The following is a 24,898-nucleotide window of genomic DNA, read 5'->3' on the forward strand; positions in this document are numbered from 1 at the left end:
TAGTCACCAGATTTCTATTTTGCAAAAGGGATGAATGATCCCCCGGGTGCTGAAAAGGGATATTTATGAGAAATCATCCAAGAGACAGGTTTTTGTGGGTGGTTTTTGTTTGTTTTACCTCATGACCGCACACTCCCGTTGTGGAGGGAGAAAAAAGTTCGATGGAGGATGCAAAATGGCGACCTCCGGTGACGTCATGACCGCCACGGTCGGTCGCGTATCGGGGCTCAGTGAGGGCGGAAGCGGGCTCCAGCCGCTTCAGGGCGCCTCTGCGGGCGGCCCTGGATACTTACGCAGAAGGACGAGTGTCGACATCGGGCCGCTGTGTCCCGGCGGATAATTCACTAAGGGCGGAAGTTCTCCTCTTAAGGGCGGAAGGGCCCAAACCCAAGAATAATAGCTGCGGCGCCTGTCGCGTTTCAGTCACTTCCGGGGTGGATCGGAAGTTGCTTTGTTTTGCTTCAAGATGGCTGCGGGGATGTATTTGGAACATTATCTGGACAGTAAGAGCAGTCTGGAGGAGGGGGTCAGGGGTCACAGCGTGGTGGGGCGGGGGCGGGCTGAGGAGATCTAAGGCCCCGAGGTCCCGGTGGTCAGAAGGTCACCATTGTGCAGGGGCTTCCGGAGAGAAACATTGAAGGGTGTGAAGAAGGAGGGGGCGGGGCAGCAGGGTCGAACCCGGGCTTTTGGGTGTCAGGTGAGGGAGGGGGTGCGCGGTGGGGCTGAGGGATGTGGCTTGAAGAGAAAATATTTGCTGGCCCCGTCTGCAGGGTCTCCAACCTCTGGGTATATATTTTCCTCAAAATCATTCCGAATCTTTCTTCCTTTGTGCAGACTATAAATCTGGTCGTTTTAGCATTTCACTCACTGCCATTTGGAGCAGCGACAAAGATCTCGCGGCTCCTCCGCTTAGTTCTTTCTCAGGAGTGGCTTCTCGTGGGGGTGGGGGTTATGGGTGACACTGTCAGGTGAACTGGAAGGCTTCTCTTCTGAGAGTAAAGATCCAGTTCCCATCAGATGGAAATCTGGGTTATGTTTGTACCGTTTATGTGACCCACCCGTTCACAAAGCCTGTCACCCCGTGCGCTTACATTTGTCTTAGTGTTGGGAGTCATTCAACCATTCATTCATTCATTCACTTATTGAGGGTCTGCTATGGTTCAGACAGAGTAGCAGGTACTGGGGATATAAAAAAATGAATAAGACAGCCCTTACCCTCAAGTGCTCATCGTCTAGGAAACAGATTCCGGTAATAAGTATAAAAGTGTGGCAAGTGACATACTAAAAATACATGAAAAGGACACTTGTAACACTGGAGAAAGAGAAGCTAATGATGTAGAGTCTTGAAGGTCGAGTATTTTGTAGTGTGGAAAGGGGAATTGCAGGTTGGGAAGAGCATCAGCAAAGGTATTATATGGGTTTGTGGGGTCAAGAGTTTGATATGTAAGACTCTGAGGCAGTGGCTCTCAATCTTCTTAATGCCGCGACCCTTTAATACAGTTCCTCATTACTGTATTAATGAGGTGACCCCCAATTTCATTGTTACAAATTGAACATGATTAAAGCATAGTGATTAATCACAAAAAAAATATGTAATTATATATGTGTTTTCCGATGGTCTTAGGTGACCCCTGTGAAAGGGTCGTTCGACCCCCAGGTTGAGAACCGCTGCTCTAAGGTGAAAGAATGGGAAGTGAGACCCAAGAAAGAGGCGGGGCTATCAAGGTCTTTTAAAACCAAGCTAAGAAGTTTGCACTTTAGTGAGGAACCAACAGATTTTTTTAAATGGAGTGATTTTTATAAAGGAAAACAACTGATATATGATCAACTGGAGCATGATAGCCTTTGTAATAGGGAGCTCAATTAGTAATAACAGTCCAGCTCAGAGCTGAGGACCTCATCTCAGGGAGCGACAGGAATATTTAGGAGTTAAATATGACGGGACTGACTGAATGAGTAAATGGTTAAGGAAGAAGGAAGGATCCAAGGTGACTTCTTAATTCCCTGTTTGGGAAGTCAAGTAGGTAGTATGTCATCAACAAGATGTGAAATTCAGGAGTAACAGCAATATGGTTAATTCCATTTAGACTTAAGTATAGGAATGATCATTGTATCCACGAGAATGAATGAGCTCAAGATCGTTCAGGAAAAAAAAAAGGGAGAAAATGAGAGGGCTTGAGAGTAATCTCAAGAAAACATTAACATGTAAGGGACAGGCTATGGAAACACCAGTGTGGGAATTACCAGTAAGTATATGATAAGAGATTCAGAATCCTAAGAGGAAGAAAGTTACTCAAAGCAGAGAAGATGGTACCAACTGCTGCACACACATATTTTAGGATAGGACTGATAACATCGTTTGCTTTCATAAGTCATTGGTGACTTAAAGTAAGCTCAGTAAACTGGTGGTAGCCGATCTGAGGTTATAGGTTAAAGCAGTGGAGGCATTTTAAAATTTGAAGTATAGTCATGCAAAGAGATTTTTCTTTTATGGGAGAAACTTAAGAATTCATGCATTTCTACAAGTATTTATTGAGGACCCTCATATGCAAACCATAGTTCTAAACACTAGAGAATAAGGAGAAGGCAGGCATGTCCAGCCCTTCTGGAAGGCTGAGGAGACAGGTATCAAAAAATACTGTAACTAATTACGCAATTATTTAATGATAGTTGGATAAGTGCAAGGAATAGTGGAGATAGAATAACGTGACAGCAAAATTCAGGCACTTATTTGAGTATGGGAGAGTCAGAGTTGAGCTGAATGTTGAAGAATAAACAGGAATTTAGCAGGCCGAGAGGCATGGTGGAGGTGGAATGAAAAAGACCAGGTGGTACATTCCAGGCACAGAGAGCAGCATGTAGGAAGCCAAGTGGCAAGAAGCTTGCTGGCAAGTTCCAGGCAGTCAGAGAAGGCCAGTATGATCAGAGCAGGGAGCACAGAGGAGGACTGACATGAATTAAGGCTGGTGTGAGGTTAGCAAGGGCCAGAAAGTGCAGAACAGGACTAGGAATAGTGCCACAGGAAGTTACTGTAGGGTAAGTGACTTGATCAGATTTGCATTTTTTTAAAAATATATTTTATTGATTTTTTACAGAGAGGAAGGGAGAGAGATAGAGAGTTAGAAACATCGATGAGAGAGAACCATCGATCAGCTGCCTCCTGCACATCTCCCACCGGAGATATGCCCGCAACCCAGGTACATGCCCTTGACCGGAATCGAACCCGGGACCCTTCAGTCCGCAGGCCGACGCTCTATCCACTGAGCCAAACCGGTTTCGGCAGATTTGCATTTTTTTTAAAAGAACAGTCTGGCTATTATATGGAGAACAGATTGGGAGTATGTGATGAGTAGTGGAGGATACCAGGAGGATATTTGTAAGTTGAGAGCAAGGAGCTTGGAGGCAGAAATTGGAAATAAGAGAAAGGGAAGAGCTAATTTGTAGAGTACGTCACTAAAGGGGGGGGGAAGGGTTGGACAGCTGTGTGAGAGGGAGAGGTTAGTTGCAGAGAGAGGCAGACACAGCCCCTTCTGAGGAAAGAGTGATGAATGCTGTCCCAGATACATCCAGTGATTCAAAGAAGGGAAATTTGAGTACTGTTGTATACTTTAAAAGCAGCTATAAGGCCTATGAAGTCCAGCGAGTCTCAGTTACTCCTCTTCTTCCTAGGTATTGAAAACCTCCCCTTTGAGCTCCAGAGAAACTTTCAGCTCATGAGAGACCTGGACCAAAGAACAGAGGGTACGTACAGAGTAAGGAGTCCATGTGAATATTGAGTGTATGTGGTCATTTCTCTTTCTGTTCTGTGTTACCCTATCATCTGGTCTGATCTGAAGAACTCTGGCTTCTCTCTTTTTTACTCTCTTGCATTTCTTAAAATGAGAGTAACGGTGATCTGCATTTCTATATCAGCCTTTCCATAACAAATGGAATATTGCAACAATGCCTCAAGAATTCAGAGATGCTATGTTCTTTATAGCTTCCTCAAGAAGAATTCAGCAAACTAAAAGCCCACTCTAGAATCATGTCTGTTCTCCATGTTTAATATATTTATAGGAAGGCGAGACTCTTTCTACTCCATTGTTAACGTTACTGTCACAAAATGCAGCGTGGCTTTAGACAGCAACTCACGTTGGTAGACAGGAGCTTTGCTGCGTCAGAAGCTCTTAAAGAGAGAGAAAGGAAAAAAGAAGGAAAAGCAGCAATTAACGTCAGGATCTCTACACTGTATTCTTCAACCTTACAGAAGCACTAGATACCATCTGTGGCCTTCCTTGGAAGTTGAACAAGTTTGGCTGCATTGAGGCATTCACTGGGAGCCTGAGGCTACACTGCAGTGGTCAGGTTGGTCTCTTCAAAGTCAAAGGTGTCTGTTGGATCTATCCCCCACACCTGCTGAAGGATATATAGGTCTTATCTTCCATTCTTATGAAACCATGCTCAAGAATGTAACAAGCTGATAATACAGTTTTAGGTAACTTAAGTTACTCTGGGTAAGTTTACTCACGAAAAGGTGAACATCATCTGAAATCTGGATATAGGTCCTTAAGAACTGCCTGCTGAATTCTGAGAACCAGCTTGCTCTCTTTGTAATACAGTTCCAACTCTTTCTCTGCCACAGAAAGGCCACTTGGAGATTATCAGACTACATGCTTTTTCAGCTTCCTCCAAGGGCCCCGAAGAAGTGGGGCATAAGCATAGTGCGTGCGCAGTCCTTCCTGTTCTCTGTTGCTGTGCTGTTACAGTCATGCTTCTGTCTCTTTTTTGTCGACATTTTTTTTATGAGCCCTACCAAATATTGGGCAGTAGATACCTATAGTCTGTGTCTTGGGACATCACCAGCCTTCCAATACTAAAATGTAAATGTTTGGAGCAATATATGTAAGATAACAAACAGAAAAAAAGTGATGAGAACTATTAGCAAGTTGCAAATGCTGAGAGAAAAAGGGTGGACAGTAAGTAGAAGAATTGTTACGTCTCATTTTAAATGATGAGCTATAAATGTACAGACCTGGAAGCCAGCAGCAACAGATGACCCAACCTTGTTTACAGCACTCAGAGCTGTTGTGGCATATTTTTGCGACGAAAAACCTTAAAATTTTGGCTTTTAAGACAAAAATTCATTCAAGAAGCAGCAACAAGTCTTGCAAAGAAACATCTTCAGACAGCAACAAAAACATAATTTGTATTAGTGCAGTATACAAAGGGTCCCTCATTATGTTTCAATAATTTAAGTTCCAACTCTGATAGCAATGTTTGCAGCACCTGAAGGCACCTTTGAGACAAATGTTGTCGATTTGTATTACTTGAGTACGTGGCACAGTATCTATGAACACTCAGTACATTTTAGTTCAAAGGTTATGGTCAGTGGAAAAGGTCCAAGGAAGAAGAGGAAGAAGTGTGTATCACCTAGCTACTCAGGGGCCATTGTGACCAGGCCTCTCTCTGTTGTAGACCTGAAGGCTGAAATTGACAAGTTGGCCACTGAATATATGAGTAGCGCCCGCAACCTGAGCTCCGAAGAAAAATTGGCCCTTCTCAAACAAATCCAGGAAGCCTATGGCAAGTGCAAGGAATTTGGTGACGACAAGGTGCAGCTTGCCATGCAGACCTATGAGATGGTATGGCCCTGTTCATGACTTCCCACATATCTCCCATCTATTCCTCAGGGTCCTAGACCCCTCCTTCATCTGTGTTGGGATCTGTGTTGGGTCTGGGAGATTCATAAAATCTGCCTTAGCCTGTTATCTTTAACTGGCACCAGCCTTGTACCTCTATCTTCTTCCTTTCCTCCCAGGTGGACAAACACATTCGGCGACTGGACACAGACCTGGCTCGTTTTGAGGCTGATTTGAAGGAGAAGCAGATTGAGTCAAGTGACTATGACAGCTCTTCCAGCAAAGGCAAAAAGAGTGAGGAGGGGGGTGGGCTCTCAGAAGCGGGTCGAGGATTCAGAGGGAGAAGAAGCCAGCTCTTCAGCTATGAGGGAGGGGCACCAGGTTGGAAAGAGAAGGAAGAAGGGGGACTTAACCTGTCTTTCTGTCTCCCTGCCTTTTGTCTTTCTCCTCTTCCCTAGAAGGCCGAACTCAAAAGGAGAAGAAAGCTGCCCGTGCTCGTTCTAAAGGGAAAAACTCAGATGAAGAAGCCCCCAAGGCTGCCCAGAAGAAGTTAAAACTTGTACGCACGTGAGTGTATCAGGGAGCCAGATGACATCCTCTTCTCTCCCATGACCCTACTCCCACCCTGCACTGCCTCTTGCCACTTTCTCTGTCCTCTTCATGGCTCCCTATAGACCTCCCATCTATTCCTCAGGGTCCTAGACTCCTCCTTTCTTCTCCTTACGATTTTGTTATCTGCTGGACAGAGAGAAGCAGCACCAAATCACTTGCCCCACCAGGATCTCCTTCACCACCTCTGAGTCTCAAGTAGTAGCTTCCCTTCCTGCAGATGACACTTTCTTTTCCTCTTGGTGTACAGAAGTCCTGAGTATGGGATGCCCTCAGTGACCTTTGGCAGTGTCCACCCCTCTGATGTGCTGGATATGCCTGTGGATCCCAACGAACCCACCTATTGCCTTTGTCACCAGGTCTCCTATGGAGAGATGATTGGCTGTGACAATCCTGATGTGAGAACCATTTTGCCTCAGGATGGCGGGTTCTGGGGACATGAGGTAGAAACAAGAGGTTGAATAGTGGGACATCAGGATAGGAAGAAGGTGGTTGGAGTTTTTGGCCTTGGGACCTCTAAGAATTCTCCAAAGGAATGGGATAGGGGAATACTCCTAAGGAATTTATGAAGGGGGGGCTTCTTTTTTTCCTCTGTCCCACCCTGCCTTGACTTCTGCTTCTTCCATCTTTTCTAGTGTTCCATCGAGTGGTTCCACTTTGCCTGTGTGGGTCTGACAACCAAGCCTCGGGGGAAATGGTGAGTGAGAGAGTTGTGGTAGGAGCTGGACTGCCCCTATGCTGAACAGCGGAGGGCATTCTCTCTTTCACTCACTTTCTCCTTCCCCTTCTCTGTCATGTTCTATTTATTTCTTTAGGTTTTGCCCACGCTGTTCCCAAGAACGGAAGAAGAAATAGATAAGGGCTTTGAATTCTGACATAGTTTCTTCCACATCCCCTGACCTGGGCTAGTGGGGAGAGGAATGCCTGTGCTGGGCCAAAGGGTTCAGGGAGAAGTGAATGGTGCAGTGTTGTCATCCTTTCTCCTCCCCTGTCCCCACTACTGGTGCTGAGGCTGCATTCAAATCCTGGTAGAGAGGAATTCCATAGCCACTAAGGGTATATGCTCTCATTCAGCCCCACCCCCCTTCAGAAGGAAGTGGTCTTGCCCACTGTCCTTTGCCTCCATGCTGAGGTAGGTGCTGTATTTCCAAGGGATGGTCCTCTTTACTCCCCTGGCTTTGTATTTAAGGACTGGGGCAATAGCATGGGGGCACTCCCCCAACCCTCCTGATTCCCTCCACCCTGTGAGGGGCTATGGTATAATAAACTTCCATTGTTATCTTCCTTTTTCCATGCTGGGGGCTCCCCCAGCTTATCTGGGCTGTAGCCCTAGTTGAAGGGCCACCCCTTCCTCTGTGCCAAGAGGCTTTGTCCTAGCCTTGTGAATGGGAGAGGGGGCAAGGTGGACTGCAAATAAGCCACATGTAAAGGAACTTGGGTAGGTGAATAAAAGCTATACCCATTGGCCTGCTGTGTTTTTTATAAAGATACCATTTTAGTATATATGCCAAGCATTTTTTTTTTTTTTTTTTTTTTTTTTACTTTTGCATTTCTGGGTTGGATAAGAGGTGGGAGAATGACATGCCAAAATCAAGACAAAACAGGGAACCAGAATCCACAACTTCCCAATTTGGAAAGGACAAAGCTGACTGGCGGGGGGTCTGCCTCAGACCAGGGAAACCACTTCTCTGTACTGAGCTCCCCCACACCTGAACCTCACTCTTTGTTTCTCCTGTTGGCTCATTTCTTACCTGGAGAATTCCTCTCTGGTTCCTGTCCCAGTAGGCCCTGACTGTTTTGTATATTCCATGTCTGCCACCTCAGAACCCTGCCTATACTCACATTTAGACCTCACTACCTAGTTGGGCAATTTGTTTCTCAAAGCAGGTTTCTGCATCTGTAAAATAGGGATAATAATAGTATCCAGTATGGGATTACCTTGAAAAAGAAATAAGGTGATGCACTTAAGTATCACATATGTCCCCTTTTTCCTATCCTAGGTAGCCTGGGTGACACGGCTCAGTGGTTGAGCATTGACCTATGAACTAGGAGTCACAGTTCAATTCCCAGTCAGGGCACATGCCCAAGTTATGAGCTGGATCCCCAGTGGGGCACATGTAGGAGGCAGCTAATTAATGATTCTGTCTCATTATTGATGTTTCTGTCTCTCCCTCTCCCTTCTCTGAAGTCAATAAAAATACATTTTTAAAAAGACAACACAGGGCCTATTCCATCAAAGGTAATAAAAAAAACTCCCAACAAATGAAAGTCCTGGACCGGATGGCTTCACAGGTGAATTTTATCAAAATTCAAAGGAGAACTAAGACCTATAATTCTCAAACTAATTCAAAAAATTCAAGAGGATGGAAGACTCCCAAGCTCATTTTATGAGGCCAACATTATCCTAATTCCAAAACCAGATAAAGACACTACAAAGAAAAAATTATAGGCCAATATCCCTGATTAACATAGATGCTAAAATTCTCAACAAAATATTAGCAAACCAGATCCAGCAATACATTAAAAAAGATCATACACCGTCAAGTAGAATTTAGTCCAGGGATACAGGCTCATACAATTACCTGTAAGTCAATAAACATGATATACCACATAAACAAAATGAAGGATAATAATTACATGATCGTATTAGATGCAGAAAAAGCATTTGATAAAATCCAGCACACATTTTTTTTAAAAATCATTGTTGAAAGTATCACATATGTCCCCTTTTCCCCCCCAATAACCTCTTCTAACCTGCCTCCACCCCTTCCCCAGGCCTTCACCACCCTATTGTTGGTGTCCATCAGTTATGGATATGTGCATACAAGTTCTTTGTTGATCTCTTCCCACCCACCTTCTCTCTGAGACTGAGATTCCAGTCTGTTCCCTGCTTCTATGTCTCTGGATCTATTTTGTTCATTAGATTCCACATGTAAGTGAGATCATGTGATACTTGTCTTTCTCTGACTGGCTTACTTTGCTTAACATGATACTCTCCAGGTCCCTCCATGCTGTCTCAAAGGGTAAGTGCTCCTTTTTTACTGCTGCATAGTATTCCATTTTGTAAATGTACCATAGTTTTTTTATCCACTCACCTACTGATGGGCACTTGGGCTGTTTCCAGATCTTAGCTATTGTAAATTGCACTGCTATGAACATAGAGGTGCATACATTCTTTCTGATTAGTGTTTCGGGTTTCTTAGGATATATTCCTAGAAGTGGGATCGTTGGGTCAAATGGCAGCTTCATATTTAATTTTGGGGGGAAACTCCATACTGTTTTCCATAATGGCTGCACCCATTTATGATATAAACTCTTGACAAAGTAGGAATAGAGGAAACACACCTCAACATAATAAGGCCATATATGACAAACCCAGAGCCAACATCATACTCAATGGGCAAAAACTAAGATCAGGAGCAAGACAGGGCTGTTGGCTTTCACCAATCTCATTCAACATAATATTGGAAGTCCTGGCTACAGTGATCAGACAAGAGAAGGCAGGAGCGGCTGGAAGAGGTTAATGGGGAGAAAAGGAGGACCTATGTGAGACTTTCAACAATAAAGATTAAAAGGGGAGAGGGAACAAAATCACAAAAGAAGGGGGGAAAGGCATCCAAATTGGAAAGGTAGAAGTAAAACTTATTATTTACAGATGACATGATACTGTGTATAGAGAACCATAAAGATTCCATCAAAACACTACTAGAACTGATAAATGAATTCAGTAAAGTAGCAGAATACAAAATAACTATCCAGAAATTGGTTGCATTTTTATACCCCAATAATGAACTATCAGTAAGAAAATAATCCCGTTAATAATTACATTAAAAAACAACAACACCGAAATACCTAGGAATAAACTTAACCAAGGATGTAAAAGACCTATACTTGGAAAATTGAAGAAGATAAAGATAAGTGGAAGCATATACCATGTTCATGACTAGAACATCACTAAAACATCTAGGCTACCCAAAGCAATCAATAGGTCAACACAATTTCTATTAAGATACCAATGTTGAATATTGCAGAACTAAAACAAACTTAATAGGAAACCACAAAAGAACCCAAATAGCAACAGCAATCTTGAGAAAGAAGAACAAAGTTGGAGGAATCACACTACCTGATATCAAAGTATACTACAAAGCCATAGTAATCAAAACAGCATGTCACTTTAAAAAATAGTAACAGTGCCCTAGCCAGTTTGGCTCAGTGGATAGAGTGTCAGCCTGTGGACTGAAGGGTCCTAGGTTTGATTCTGGTTAAGGGCACATGCCTGGATTGCAGGCTCAATCTCCAGTAGGGGGTGTGCAGGAGGCAGCCAATCAATAATTCTCTCTCATCATTGATGTTTCTATCTCTCCCTCTCCCTTCCTCTAAAAGCAATAAAAAATAAATAAAATAGTAACAGTTGAGCCTGGCCAGTGTGGCTCCGTTGAGTGTGGTCCCATATACCAGGTGGTCACTGGTTCAATTCCAGCTCAGGGTACATGCCCAGGTTGTGGGCTCAGTCCCAACTAGGGGATGCAGTAAAATTTCAGACATTGCACATAGCAATATTGTTTCTGATGTATCTCCTTGGGCAAAGGAAACAAAAGAAAAAAACAAATGGGACCACATCAAACTAAAAAGGTTTTGCACAGCAAAGGAAGCCATCAACAAAATAAAAAGACAACCCACTGAATGGAGAACATATTCACCAATAAGGGGGCATAAGATGGCCAATGGACATATGAAAAGATGTTCAATGTCACTAATCATCAAGAAACGCAAATAAAAAACAGTGGGGGTAACACCTCACACCTGTCAAATGGCTGTCATTAATAAATCAACAAACACCCTAACTGGTTTGGCTCAATGGATAGAGTGTCGGCCTGCAGACTGAAGGGTCCCAGGTTCAATTCTGGTCAAGGGCATGTACGTTGGTTGTGGGCACATCCCAGTAGGTGGGCAGGAGGCAGCTGATTGATTTTTCTCTCTCATCGACATTTCTAACTATCTCTCCCCCTTCCTCTCTGTAAAAAAATCAATAAAATATAAAATAAAATAAATCAACAAAAGTGTGTTGGCAAGGATGTGGAGAAAATGGAATCCTTGTGCATTGTTGGTGGGAATGCCAATTGGTGCTGCCACTGTAGATACAGTAGGGAGTTTCCTCAAAAAATAAAATGGAACTGTCTTATGACCCAGTGATTCCACTTCTGAGAACATATCTGAAGGAACCTGAAACAGTAATTCAAAAGAATATATGCACCCTGTGTTCATTGCAGCAATATTTACAATAGCTAAGATTTGGAAGCAACCCAAGTGACCATCCATGGATGAGTGGAAAAATAGCTGTGGCACATTTACACAATGGAATACTACTCGGCTGTAAAAAAAGAAGGAAATCTTTCCCTGGCTGGTGTGTTCAGTGGTTAGAGCATCGGTCACGCACAAGGGTCTTGGGTTCAATTCTTGGTCAAGGGCATGTACCTGGGTTGTTAGTTCACTCCCCACTCCCCTGGTCTCTACACATTTGGGAGGCAACCAATTGATGTATCTCACATCAATATTTTCCTCCCTCCCTCCCTTTCCCTTCCCCCCTCCTTTCACTCTCTCTGAAAAGCAATGGAAAAAATACCCTCTGGTAAAGATTAACAAAAAAAAGAAAGGAAATCTTACCTTTTTCGATAGTATGGATGGGCCTGGAGAGTATTATGCTAAGTGAAATAAGCCAGTCAGAGAAAGACAAATACCGTATAATCTCACTTATATGTAGAATCTAATAAACAAAAAAATTGAAACAGACTTATAGATACAGAGTTCAGACTGACAGCTGTCAGAAGGAAGGGGGTTGGGGGCTGAGTGAAAAAGGCAGGCAAGGGGATTAAGGGGGGAAAAGCAGACAACAGTATGGTGATACAAGAGGGAAAAGGGGCGCAGAAGGTAAAGGGTGGGTAAATGGTGACAAAAGAGACTTAACTTGGGGTAGTGAACACACAATACAATATACAGGTGATATATTATAGAATTGTATACCTGGAACCTATCTAATTTTATTAACCAATGTCACCCCAATAAATTCATTAAATTTTTAAAAAAAGATATTTGGGGAAAAAACACACCGATTTTCCTCTGAGACCAAGATAAGCACAATCTCCCTCAGACATTTGACGTCGACAGCCTGTTGGGCAGTCCAGTTTCCTTGGTTAATTTACTGCCATTTACTGAATGCCGGCCATGTGTCAGAAGAATAAGGTATGACACCCCTGCCATCCCAAAGCCCGCAGTCCAGGAAGGGAACCCAGACATGTAAACAATTGCAATCTGTGTTGGAGGTACGCACTGTAATAACTGAAAATAAAACCTACAGGCGCCTAAAGGGGAATAATCTCCTTCAGTGCTGTTCCTGGAGACATTTATATTCACTCCTGTGGACAGGGACCATTTTATCACTGATGTATCTCAGGCACCTAAAAAAAAGTGCCTAGCACCTATAATGAGTAGATGCCTAATAAATGTTTGGTTTTTGTGCTTAAAAAAAAAAAAAAAAGATACAGCGTCAGTGGTACCTTAATCATTATCCTCCCGAACTGGAACGGACCCACGAGGACTCCCACGTCAGTTTCGGAGGCCCCGCCCCCGGGCCTCTGTGACGTCAGAGCAGCCCCCCTGCTCCCCTCTGCTGGCCGCAGCCGCTGCGCTCTCTGGCTTGGCCCGTTAGAGGCCGCTTTGGTCCGGGGAACGCGGTCGGACCGTCTGGGCCATGAGGAAGCTCGGTGCTGGCTTCCTCCTCTCGCTCCTGAAGGGTGAGAGGTTCCCGCTCCCGCCTCCCCGCCCCCGGCCGGGTCCGCCTCCCGAGGACCCTCCTTCACTGATTCGGAAACGTTTCCCACGGTGGACGCCCCCTCGCTTCTGCCCCATCTCCTCCCCGTCTCCCCAGGGCTCTCCTTTGCCTCTGTCCCTGGCATCCCCACCGACCAGACACCCCGATGCTAATCCACACGGGGCTCCGCTGGCCAGCGTGGGTCCATCCCGGGCCCGGAGCGGGTTCTGGAGTTGGGTCCGTCCGCCCATCCGCCTGTTCCCCGCCCGCAGTGCTGCTCTTGCCTTCAGCTGCCCGCGGCCGCGGCGGCGGCGGCGAGGATTCAGTTCCCACCTCCACGCCCGGGAGCCCCCTCTCTCCCGCCGAATATGAGGGCTTCTTCGCACTGCTGACCCCCACCTGGAAGGCAGAGACTACCTGCCGTCTGAGAGCCACCCACGGCTGCCGGAACCCCACCCTTGTCCAGCTGGACCAGTATGAGAACCACGGCTTGGTGCCCGACGGTGAGGGCCCGCCTCCTGGGGCAGATCTGTGCTCGCTGGAGACGGGCGGGTCTGGCCGGCCTCTGGCCCTGGGCCAGTCGTCTCCACTCTCCAGACCCAAGGCGCCCACCGCCCTCAGGAGGGAGGGGACGTCCCCCTTGTGTGTTCACCGCCTGCACCCCTGCCCCTGCCCAGGTGCTGTGTGCTCCGACCTCCCTTACGCCTCCTGGTTCGAGTCCTTCTGCCAGTTCACTCAGTACCGTTGCTCCAACCATGTTTACTACGCCAAGGTGAGTCCCAGGACAAAGATGGATCTGGTGGCGCAGGACAAAGGGAAGGGCAGTGGCAGTAAGGAGCTGAGGAGGGCCATCCGTAGGGCTTTCTTCCCTGCCACTTGGCCAATCATTTACCCAGATTATGTATGAATGCAGACTCCCTTTGGGCATTCAGATGGTCAGAACACTCCTGTTAACTGTAAGAAAAGGAGGGGAGAGGCAAAAAGATAAGCCCTTCCATTTCTTCTAACAGTCAGTGAGTCACTCAAATCAAACATTAAAGACCAAAGGCAGGGTTGTGTCTAAGACATGGAGTTTTATCCTGCAGGGAAACCCTTCCTCAGGTCTAGAGGGTTCCACCAGGGACCCTGTGCCTTCGTCCCTGCCCAGGAGCTGTGAGCGAGGCAGCTGGGAGAGGGACTGAGGAGTAAGCTGGGGTGAGGCATCCCTTTGGGAAAGGCATTCCCACATCCCTTCTCTTCTTGCAGAGGGTCCGATGCTCCCAGCCAGTCCCCATTCTCTCACCTAACGCTGACCAGGAGACAGACTCTTCTACTGAAGCACAGCCCTCCACCATGACCTCCCCCATGCCATCCCACAACACAGGTGAGCCCCTCCCAACCGAGGAGACTCGGTGGTAGGGATACGGAAAGAATGTTGAGCAAGGGTGGGTGATGGACACAGGCACCTCTTTAAATAATGGGGAATCTGCTTTTTAGGAATACAAGTTAGAGCTGTCCTGTCCCAGAATATCTTCTGGCATTACTTCCAAGGCTGCCCCGACTCCATTTTTCCTAGCTCCCCAAAACATCCCCGGGACTTTTGTAAGCTAACATCTTCAGTCTAGAAAGGATTAGCTGCCAACTATTCAGAATATGTGCTAGTTCCTAAGTGAGAGAAACAACAGGTGGAATTTGAGGTGGCAGTTAAGGGGGGCACTGGTAGGGTACCAACGCCACAATCGCCATGGTAATGTTATTTTGATATTTGTATTCTTTTCTGTGTCATCTGTACCTGACCGTGTGAATAATTTGGATTGAGGCTGCTTTCTTCTGCCTTGGTGTTTATGTGTGTGTGTCGCTGAACAAAAACATTCAGAGGCCAGAAAGCTGACTGTTCCTTTTCTTCTCTTTCTTGGTCCCTCCCAAACCCTGCTGCAGCCACAGAGCGGCAGGCCTTCCAGCCCTGGCCCGAACTGCTCAAGAACAATGTGGAGGAGCTGCTGCAAGCCTCCCTGTCCCTGGGAGGCCCAGAGCGGGTGTCAGGCCACAAGCAGGGTCAAAGGCAGGAGCAACAACAGGAGCAAGGACAAAAACTTAAACAGGAGGGAGAGCAGGAGCAGGAGAAACCGGAGGAGGAGGAAGAGGAAGAGGAGGAGGAGGAAGAGGAGGATGAGGAAGAGGAGGAGGAGGAGGAGGAGGAAGAGGAGGGGGAGGGGACGCAGGAGGAAGGACAGGGGACAAGGAAGAGACTGCATACCATGTATGGGCTGCAGACAGACTCAGAGCCCAAGCACCAGGCTGGTTTATCTTCCAACCCTTTGTCCTTCGCTGCCCGGGTGCGGGAAGTGAAGTCTACGCCTATGATGACGGAGAACATCCAGGAGCTCAGTCAACCTGCCCAGCAAATGGATGAAATGAGTGAGGTGTTTGATGAAGACTCTGCTTGGAGAAGCCAAAACTCTGGCAGGTACAGGAAATTCTGACTCCTCTACCTTTCCTGCTGCCTTTCCTCCTGCTTTCCTGCTGCCTTTCCTGCTGCCTTTCCTCCTACCTTTCCTGCTGCCTTTCCTGCTGCCTTTCCTCCTGCCTTTCCTGCTGCCTTTCCTCCTACCTTTCCTGCTGCCTTTCCTCCTGCCTTTCCTGCTGCCTTTCCTGCTGCCTTTCCTGCTGCCTTTCCTCCTGCCTTTCCTGCTGCCTTTCCTGCTGCCTTTCCTGCTGACTTTCCTCCTGCCTTTCCTGCTGCCTTTCCTGCTGCCTTTCCTGCTGACTTTCCTCCTGCCTTTCCTGCTGCCTTTCCTGCTGCCTTTCTTCCTACCTTTCCTGCTGCCTTTCCTGCTGCCTTTCCTCCTGCCTTTCCTGCTGCCTTTCCTGCTGCCTTTCCTGCTGCCTTTCCTCCTGCCTTTCCTGCTGCCTTTCCTGCTGCCTTTCCTCCTGCCTTTCCTGCTGCCTTTCCTGCTGCCTTTCCTCCTACGTTTCCTCCTGCCTTTCCTGCTGCCTTTCCTGCTGCCTTTCCTCCTGCCTTTCCTGCTGCCTTTCCTCCTACCTTTCCTGCTGCCTTTCCTGCTGCCTTTCCTCCTGCCTTTCCTGCTGCCTTTCCTCCTACCTTTCCTGCTGCCTTTCCTCCTGCCTTTCCTGCTGCCTTTCCTGCTGCCTTTCCTGCTGCCTTTCCTCCTGCCTTTCCTGCTGCCTTTCCTGCTGCCTTTCCTGCTGACTTTCCTCCTGCCTTTCCTGCTGCCTTTCCTGCTGCCTTTCTTCCTACCTTTCCTGCTGCCTTTCCTGCTGCCTTTCCTCCTGCCTTTCCTGCTGCCTTTCCTCCTGCCTTTCCTGCTGCCTTTCCTGCTGCCTTTCCTCCTGCCTTTCCTGCTGCCTTTCCTGCTGCCTTTCCTCCTGCCTTTCCTGCTGCCTTTCCTCCTGCCTTTCCTGCTGCCTTTCCTGCTGCCTTTCCTCCTGCCTTTCCTGCTGCCTTTCCTGCTGCCTTTCCTCCTACGTTTCCTCCTGCCTTTCCTGCTGCCTTTCCTGCTGCCTTTCCTCCTACCTTTCCTGCTGCCTTTCCTCCTGCCTTTCCTGCTGCCTTTCCTCCTGCCTTTCCTGCTGCCTTTCCTGTTGCCTTTCCTGCTGCCTTTCCTGCTGCCTTTCCTCCTGCCTTTCCTGCTGCCTTTCCTCCTGCCTTTCCTGCTGCCTTTCCTCCTGCCTTTCCTGCTGCCTTTCCTCCTGCCTTTCCTGCTGCCTTTCCTGCTGCCTTTCCTCCTGCCTTTCCTGCTGCCTTTCCTCCTGCCTTTCCTGCTGCCTTTCCTGCTGCCTTTCCTCCTGCCTTTCCTGCTGCCTTTCCTCCTGCCTTTCCTGCTGCCTTTCCTCCTGCCTTTCCTCCTGCCTTTCCTGCTGCCTTTCCTGCTGCCTTTCCTCCTGCCTTTCCTCCTGCCTTTCCTGCTGCCTTTCCTGCTGCCTTTCCTGCTGCCTTTCCTCCTGCCTTTCCTGCTGCCTTCTTTGGGAATGAGAAGCCCACTTTCCAACCTTGACCACCAGACCCAATCAGACCTGCTTGGGCTTCAGGCCTAATAACTGCCTGCCTCACCTGTTCTGTGGCCATCATTGGTTTAAGTCCTGCCTTAGATGCCTGTTTCCTTAAACCTGGAGCTACCAGGCTTGAGTTCTGGTCTTGTTTATGGCCTTGATAAACACTGCAATTTTGAGGAAGTTACTTCCCCTTTCTGGACCTCAGTTCCTCATTTTTAAAAGGGGGCAGTTGGTCCAGAGGCCTCTAAGGCCCCATCCAGCATGCTGAATGTGTGTGACCAAGAACAGAGTCTGAGGGAAAGGAGAGAGAATGGATGTAGCTTTCTTCCCCACCAACCAGGTCTGTCTCCTTGCAGCCTCTTGCAGCTGCCCCATGAGGAGGCCTTACTGGTGATGTGCTATTCCATTGTGGAGAACACCTGCATCATGACCCCCACAGCCAAGGCCTGGCAGCACTTGGAGGATGAGATCCTTGGTTTCGGGAAGTCGGTAGGCCCAGCATGCTGTTTAATGGATACTTGCTCACTGGGCATCCTCTGGGCCTGGCACTATTAGGCTTGGGAGTGGGGGGATGGGCAGGGATACAGACAGCATGAGGCATCACTGGAGAGGTCCTCTTCAAGTGGGAATCCCTTCTTTGGAAGGACATCTCCAGCTCACCTTAAAGGAGGAAGGCTCAAGCCTAGTCTGGAATGCATTCCAATTCAGAATTCATTCTTTTTTTAAAATATATTTTTATTGATTTCAGAGAAGAAGGGAGAGGGAGAGAGAGATTGAAACATCAATGATGAGAGAATCATTGATCAGCTGCCTCCTGCAGGCCCCCTACTGGGGACCGAGCCCACAACCCAGGAATGTTCCCTTGACCAGAATCGAACCAGGGACCCTTCAGTCTGCAGGCCAACGCTCTGTCCACTGAGCCAAACCTGCTAGAGCTAGAATTCATTCTTCAGCTCTCTGAGTTGTTAGGCTTGAGTCATCTCCTGATCTAGTTCACCATCTTCAAACCTTGGCTTTACCTTAGATGCAGCTCTCCTTTCCAAGGCGGGCATAGAACCCATTCCAGGGATCTGTAGAGAAATTCGTCTCGATGTGTCCTCACCACCCAGCAAGTCCTATTCCCAGGAAAATATCATTTAGGTTTTTATTTTTTTAAAATATATTTTATTGATTTCTTACAGAGAGGAAGAGAGAGGGACAGAGAGTTAGAAACATCGATGAGAGAGAAACATCGATCAGCTGCCTCCTGCACACTCCCCATTGGGTATGTGCCCGCAACCAAGGCACATGCCCCTGACTGGAATCGAACCTGGGACCCTTGAGTCCGAAGGCTGACGCTCTATCCACTGAGCCAAACTGGTTAGGGCTCCTTTAGGTTTTTAAATAACACAAATTAGCAAACATCTGTTGGGAGTTGGTATGCCATTTATTCATCCATTAGTTCAACAAATATTTATTGGTCACCAACTCTGAACAGGTATTTGAGATATTAACGATGAACACAATAGATCTAATTATCGTGGGGGCTCTTGAAGTCCTAGTGGGAGAGGCAGATGAGGAAACGGGCAGAACAGTGTGACAGGAGAAACGCTGTGATGGATAAATACAAAGTGTAGAGAGAGCGGAAGGGGACAACTGTCTGTGTTTGGGAAGATCAGAAAATGCTTCTTAGAGGAACTGACGTTTACATTGAAACCTGAAGAGAAAGGAAGTTAACCGGCCAAAGAAAGGACGTGGTAGAAGCTTCCTGCTAGAGGGAATAGCATGTGCAAAATCTGTGAGGCAAGAAAAAGAGATTTCATGAGGGACAGACCAAGAATGAACATATTGCTCCTGCCCTTAAAGTACCTGGAGCCCACGGGGGACTCGGCAGCATTACAAAAGGAGTATGGTAGGTGTTGGAGAGCGGTTTTTAAGTGTAGGAAGTTCAGGAGTCATGGAGAGCCCACTGGATTTTAGGGCTTGGGTAAGGGAACAGTAAGGAGCCCATTTTGCCTGGAGCAAAGCAGTAAGGGATAGAGTCAGAGAAATAGTAAGGGTCACAATGTGAAAAATCCCAGGTGGCAGTCTGGAGCATTTGTATTTAATTGAGTAGGAAAAAGGAACTTAGTAACTAACCATTTTTGGTGAGAGACATGACTATGCCTCCCTTATGAGCTGTTGTGCGGAGTGAACAAGGAGATTTTTTGCACCTGTGGTGTGCTGGACCCATGGGTGGAGAAGGAGGCGGCTGGGATTGACTGCAGATTTCCTGAGGAGACCGAGGGACTCAGGGCAAAGAACCTAGCTAGGAGATGGGGAGCTCCACTCTAAAGAATGTCTTCCAGGAACTTGGAGGTTTAAACCTAAGTAGAGTATAGGTTTTGAAGTTAGAAGGACTAGATAGATCTATGTCTCAATTCCACCATTTATAAGGCATATGCTTTTGAGCAAGGTAGCCTCACTGAGCTTGTTTCCTTATCAGTCAAATGGAGATATGGTGAGGGCTAATGTGCAGGGCTCCTGTGAGGACTAAATGAGATGATAGCACTTATATCCATGGTGCTTAGCCCTGTGTCAACTACTAGCACTATCATTAGGAAAGAGAGAGAAAAGGGGAAAGTTAGGAGATCTATTCAGATAGTCTAGGTGAGAGGCGGTTGTAGGTCACTCGAGGGTGGGCAGCTGTCAGGCACCTGGCAAGTGAGGATGTGAAGCTTGGGAAAGAGATCAGAACGGATGATGAAGAGCTGGGTGTCACTTGCAGAGAGATGAAGATTACCTGGGAGTAGAGAAATCATCCAGTGAAGAAATAGAGTGCTGAGGCGAGGTCCTTGAGGAACCCTTGGGGAGGGGGGCAGGGAGAAAAGCTTTTGGAAGAGCCTGGATGCAAAAACATTGTGGGAACTGCTCTGGTCACAGCCTCAGCCTCTTAACTACATTCCTGCCTTAGGTCTGTGACAGCCTTGGGCGGCACCACCTAGCTATCTGTCCCCTCTGTGCCTTCTGCTCCCTGAAGCTGGAGCAGTGCCACTCGGAGGCCAACCTGCAGCGGCAGCAGTGTGACGGTTCCCACAAAACATCCTTCATGAGCCCCTTTCTCTCATCCCAGAGCATGGCCATCGGCATCCAGGTACCTAGCCAGCTGGGCAGCCTCAGTGGGGGAGGCCTCAGGCTCTGGACCTCTATCCGGAAGGGAGACCTGCAGGGGGCGCAGGGGTTCACACCTCTCCCCTGTCCCCTCTGCTACAGATGGGGAATGTAAAATCGAGCCGCTATTACGGGCTGGATGTTTATGGCGGGCTTCGCATGGATTTCTGGTGTGCCCTGCTAGCCACGAAGGGCTGTGAAGATACTCGAGTAGCTGGCTGGCTCCAGGCTGAGTTCCTTAGCTTCCAGGATGGGGATTTCCCCACCAAGGTCAGAGCCTTTCCCCAAAGCTGAACCCCACCTCACTCACCCCAATTCCTGCTGGTTATTTGCTCCAGGCAGCCCTAGGATGTGGAAGGGGACTTGGGCCCCTGGCTTCTGAGAACCAGTACTCATTAAACCAGCTGCCTCTTTTTAGTAGACCACACACACACACACACACACACACACACACACACACACACAATAGAGCAGGATTGTGTTTGGCAAAGAAGGTAGGATTTGGGAGGGGTGGGAGAGCAAGCACAGGACCCTGAGGCAGGAGACAGAGCTTCTGGTCCCAGCTCTGCCAGTTACCTGCCAAGGGGCTTTGGTCAGGTTACTTCCCACTCTAGGCCAAAGTTATACTCATCCCTACAACAAATGACTAGGTGGTGGGTGAAGGGCCACCCCTCCCCTGATCCAGTCCTTCCCTGACAGCCTCCTTCCCTAACTCTTGCAGTGCTTTTCCTGCCCAATGGCATTATTGTTCCCCCTCTCCCCAGAGTTACCTGCTCTGTGGAACTACCTGTTGTACCTGAGAGCCAGGCCCCCCCTTTCTGTGGTTTCACAGGGGAAATCAAGACAATGAAAAGTAGGGGCAGCTTAAGAAAGGGCTGGTCACTGAGCTGAGGGGCCCTGCCCAGACCTTCTCCCTGGGGCGCTAGATCTGGAAGAGGCCTCAGAGATCATCTCTGCTGCACCCCTGGGTTTATAGATGGGGAGGCGAGGTCCACAGAGGAAAGTGATTCAGCCGCGGTCCCACATGAGATTGTTCTACCCTCTCCCTCACTTGCCCATCACTAGAAGGCTCCCTGAGGCTGGTTCAGTCATTGGCCCCCTTCCAATGTTCTGGACCCTTAGGGCCCCTTCCTCATTCCCCATTCCTCAGCCGTTTTATCAGCAACTGAACAGCAGGGAAGCCATTTCCCACTCTCCGGCTCCTGGCTTCTTCCCACTAACTGAACTATGAGTGAGGGTGGGATGGAAAGGCAGAGGGGACAAAGGCCTCTTCCTCAGAGAGGGACACCCCCAGTGTGGAAGGTCTGGTTCTGAAAGGTCACACCCCTGCCCTTGGTTCCTTCACCGCGGGCACTCTCTGGAGGGCTGGTGTCTCATAAGGCTTCTGATATCTCCCCGCCTCCCCATCCCTGGCTCCTGGCTTAGATTTGTGACACAGACTATGTGCAGTACCCAAACTACTGTGCCTTCAAAAGCCAACAGTGTCTGATGAGAAACCGGGATCAGAAGGTGAGCTCGTCACCACGCCCCGCCTCCTCCCATCAGCCCCTCTAAATCGGTCACCTTGGTGGGGTGTCTTTTCTGGGCCACCTCCTTTCCCCTGCTCCACACAGCTGGGATGTGGAGAGCAGTTTCCTACTTGCCTCTCAGGGCAGAGGCCGCCACCAGAGCACTTGCTCTCCTCCAGGCCCCCAGCCTTGGAGTAAGCAAGGTGCCCCAGCCAGAGGTGTCTGCAGGAATGCTGCAGAGAGGTGAAGGCCCTGAGGGCACCACAGGAAGAACCTCCGCTGGGTTGGGAACTAGATGTTGAGGTTGCAGTCTTGCCTTCTGCTCTTACTCACCAAGAAGTCTGGGATAAGTCACTTCCTCCCCCGGCCTCAGCCTCCTGATTTCTGAAAGGGGGAGGGGCCACTTGGTATCTCTTGCAGCGGGAAAAACCCACAGCTGAGTTGCTTCCTTCCCTCTACTGCCCTGTGCCCATGCCCGCCTGCCTCTGGTTCTTGTGGGACTTCTGACACCTCCACACTGCTGGCTCCTTGCTCTATAACTCACATTGTGTGTGTACTCAATCCCCGTGTAGATATCCCGTATGAGATGTCTGAAGAACGAGAGTTACGATATCTTGACCCCCGCCAGAAGCGAGGACCTTGTGCTTCGATGGATCCAGGAGTTTAGCACCTTGACTCTAGGCCAAGCCGGATGAGCTGGGATTCTTCCTGTCTCCACCTCAACCCAGACTGTCCACATTCTCCATTGCTTTCTTACTCCATTGGCCATCAGTTTGCGTCCAGGCTGCCCCTTTTGTGTCTCTTACCTGGTCCCTATCCACGTTTTCCTTGGGTCGGGGCAGGAGTCCCTGAAAGTGATGGAACTCCACCTGCCTTAAAGGATGTCTTTGCATAAAGTGTTTATTTTCAACCTATGTGGCCCATTTTGGTTATGATCCCATCCTCAGCACTGCCACAGTGCCCCATGGGGATCAACTCGCCCCCCCCCCTTGCCCAGGGGCTTATGGACCCATCTATAGGAGAGATAATCTCATGGGAATGATGCTCAGCGAAGCAGCCATCTGCTGGGAGAGCAGGCCCTGAAAATCAGGGAGTTGGATTAAAGAAGACCATGCCTGGGGCTCAGGGATCCTGTGGGCCAGGAGGGCATGTGTCTTCATCTCTCTTCATCTCTGAATGATGTTCCTATTGCCCCCTCTCCCTTCCTCTCTGAAATATAAAATATTTTTTTAAGGGTGGAAACATCTGGGGCCTGGAGCTCAGGAAACCTTTGATTTGACATCTAGTAATGTGCCAAATGGTCTCAATGTTGAAGTGGTTGTGTCTAGACAACGTACTGTGAGATGTGACTTCAGCATTGGCCTTTAATAACTTGGGATAGCCCAGAGTATGTTCTGGGGACACACATGTTTGGGAAACTGTACAGTCTCTTCTATAGGTTTATAGTGATTAAAGCATTAAAAACAAACAAACAAACAAACAAACAAACAAAAAACTACGCCCCTGGCCAGTGTTGTTCAGTGATTGATTGAAGCGTTGGCCAGAGTACTGAAGGGCCTTGGGCTTGATTCCCAGTCAGGGCATGTAGCTGGATTGCAGACTCAATCTCCAGCCCCAGTCAGGCACGTGTGGGAGGCAACCCATAGATATGTGTCTCATATCGATGTTTCTCTCTCACACACACACAAATACACACAAATGGAATAATATAATGCACCTCTATGCTTCATCCAGCTTCAATTAACACACTAGAGGCCCGGTGCATGAAATTCTTGCAGGGGGGTGCATGTCCCTCAGCCCAGCCTGCACCTTCTCCAATCTGGGACCCCTCAGGAGATGTCTGACTGCCGGTTTAGGCCTGATCCTGGGATCAGGCCTAAACCAGCAGTTGAACATCCCTCTCTCAATCCAGGACTGCTGGCTCCAAACTGCTCGCCTGCCTGCCTGCCTGATTGTCCCTAACCACTTCCCTGCCAGCCTGATCAATGCCTAACTGCTCCCCTGCAGCCCGATTGCCTACCAACTGCCCTCCCCTGCTAGCCTGGTCACCCCTAACTGCCCTCTCTTGTTGGCCTGCTTGCCCACAGCTGCCCTCCCCTGCCGGCCATCTTGTGGCTGTGGGTGCCGCCATCTTTGAGGGCATGGCAGTCAATTAGCATATCCCCTCCTTATTGGCTGTGGGCACTGCCATCTTTGAGGGTGGGGCAGTCAATTAGCATATTCCCTCCTTATTGGCTGTGGGTGCTGCTATCTTTGCAATGGCGTGAGGGTCAATTAGCATATTCCCTCTTTATTAGATAGGATGGTCAATCTTTCAGTGGCATGTTCAAGGCTCTGAGAAGCCCTGTAATAGAGAAACCTGTTTAAGCAAGCATTTTCCAACCTCACTTGACCACAATATCCTTTTTCACTCACCACTCAAAAACTTGAACTTATTTTTGCGTATTGAGTATGGACAACATGTCCAACCCTGCTGATACAGAAGACAAGGGTCTTGGCCAGGGTACAGAAAAAAGGGGCTGTCGTCTAAGCTCTCCCCAGCCCTCCGGGCCCCCAACCCCCAGCCTAGGAAAGAGACAGAAGCCAGGAGGAACAGCCCAGCCTGGTATCTGCTGTGGTGGAGAGGCTGTGCACACTCTGCAGTGAGAGTGGGCCCAGCAGCAGCCCTGGCACGCAGAGGGGCCCGAGGCAAGGGGAGAGATAAAGCCACAGGTGGCAAGAGCAAAACCACCTGCGGGGATCCAAAAGAGAGACACCCAGAGGGAACTGGAGAGAAAATCGAGAGGCTGGTGATTAGTCATCGAGTCAGAGGTGGGTGTGCCCGTTAGGCTTCCCGGAAACTGTGGGGAGTCTGTGAGCGATGGGCGGGGGGGAGTCATTAGTTGGCCCAGAGTTGGGGCTAGACTAAGTGCCATTATCTGCTGGGGTTTCTTCTCTGGCCAGTCTGTGAAGACTGCTGAAGGCACTGCTTCCTCCTCCCTCTCCCCGCGAGTGGAGTGCGAGTGCGGGGTTGGGTGAGTGCACAGAGCTGGAATCTGTTGAGATCTGCCCAGGTGGGTGTGTCCCCACCCGCCCCAGGAGCAGGTCCTTCCAGCCCAGCCCAGTGCAGAGCAGTCAGCGGAAGCCAGCTTGGGGCAGCGGCAGAGCTCGACGGAGCGCAGGTACGGGGGTGTCACAGGTGGGCTTGAACCTCATGGGGGCATTAGGGGTGGCACCCCACTTTTAGAAATGGG

The 24,898-nt window shown here is 48.5% G+C and overlaps 2 protein-coding genes across 7 annotated transcripts; both read left to right on the forward strand.

Moving 5' to 3' along the window:
* Nucleotides 1-437: 437 nt before the first annotated feature.
* On the forward strand, nt 438-8,615 carry ING4 (inhibitor of growth family member 4; the record flags this gene model as incomplete). 6 transcript variants are annotated; one of them, XM_081084521.1, is made up of 8 exons in its annotated part: nt 443-503; nt 3,670-3,741; nt 5,455-5,621; nt 5,798-5,912; nt 6,077-6,185; nt 6,478-6,625; nt 6,863-6,924; nt 7,043-8,615. In XM_081084521.1, 8 exons carry the CDS (start codon nt 467-469, stop codon nt 7,080-7,082), a joined length of 750 nt encoding a protein of 249 aa, XP_080940647.1. In that variant the 3' UTR covers nt 7,083-8,615. The 6 variants fall into 6 exon arrangements, with proteins under 6 accessions (XP_080940651.1, XP_080940647.1, XP_080940648.1 ...); XM_081084522.1 differs by having other exon boundaries at nt 5,798-5,903; XM_081084523.1 differs by having other exon boundaries at nt 5,798-5,903; nt 6,080-6,185.
* A 4,270-nt stretch (nt 8,616-12,885) lies between these two features.
* ACRBP (acrosin binding protein) lies at nt 12,886-22,575 on the forward strand. Its single transcript, XM_081084444.1, has 7 exons — nt 12,886-13,807; nt 14,281-14,398; nt 14,953-15,481; nt 17,385-17,517; nt 19,961-20,140; nt 20,260-20,427; nt 22,238-22,575. The coding sequence occupies exons 1-7, from the start codon at nt 13,202-13,204 to the stop codon at nt 22,358-22,360; spliced, it is 1,857 nt and encodes a 618-aa protein (XP_080940570.1). The 5' UTR covers nt 12,886-13,201; the 3' UTR covers nt 22,361-22,575.
* Nucleotides 22,576-24,898: the final 2,323 nt, after the last annotated feature.

Source organism: Myotis nattereri, assembly GCF_964212035.1.
Source record: "Myotis nattereri genome assembly, chromosome: 2".
NCBI lineage: Eukaryota > Metazoa > Chordata > Mammalia > Chiroptera > Vespertilionidae > Myotis > Myotis nattereri.

Coding starts and splice junctions, on each gene's coding strand:
- ACRBP (XM_081084444.1), top strand. CDS start 13,202: ATGCTAATCCACACGGGGCTCCGCTGGCCAGCGTGGGTCCATCCCGGG. Junction 14,399..14,952: donor CATGCCATCCCACAACACAG/GTGAGCCCCTCC, acceptor ACCCTGCTGCAG/CCACAGAGCGGCAGGCCTTC. Junction 15,482..17,384: donor AGAAGCCAAAACTCTGGCAG/GTACAGGAAATT, acceptor GTCTCCTTGCAG/CCTCTTGCAGCTGCCCCATG.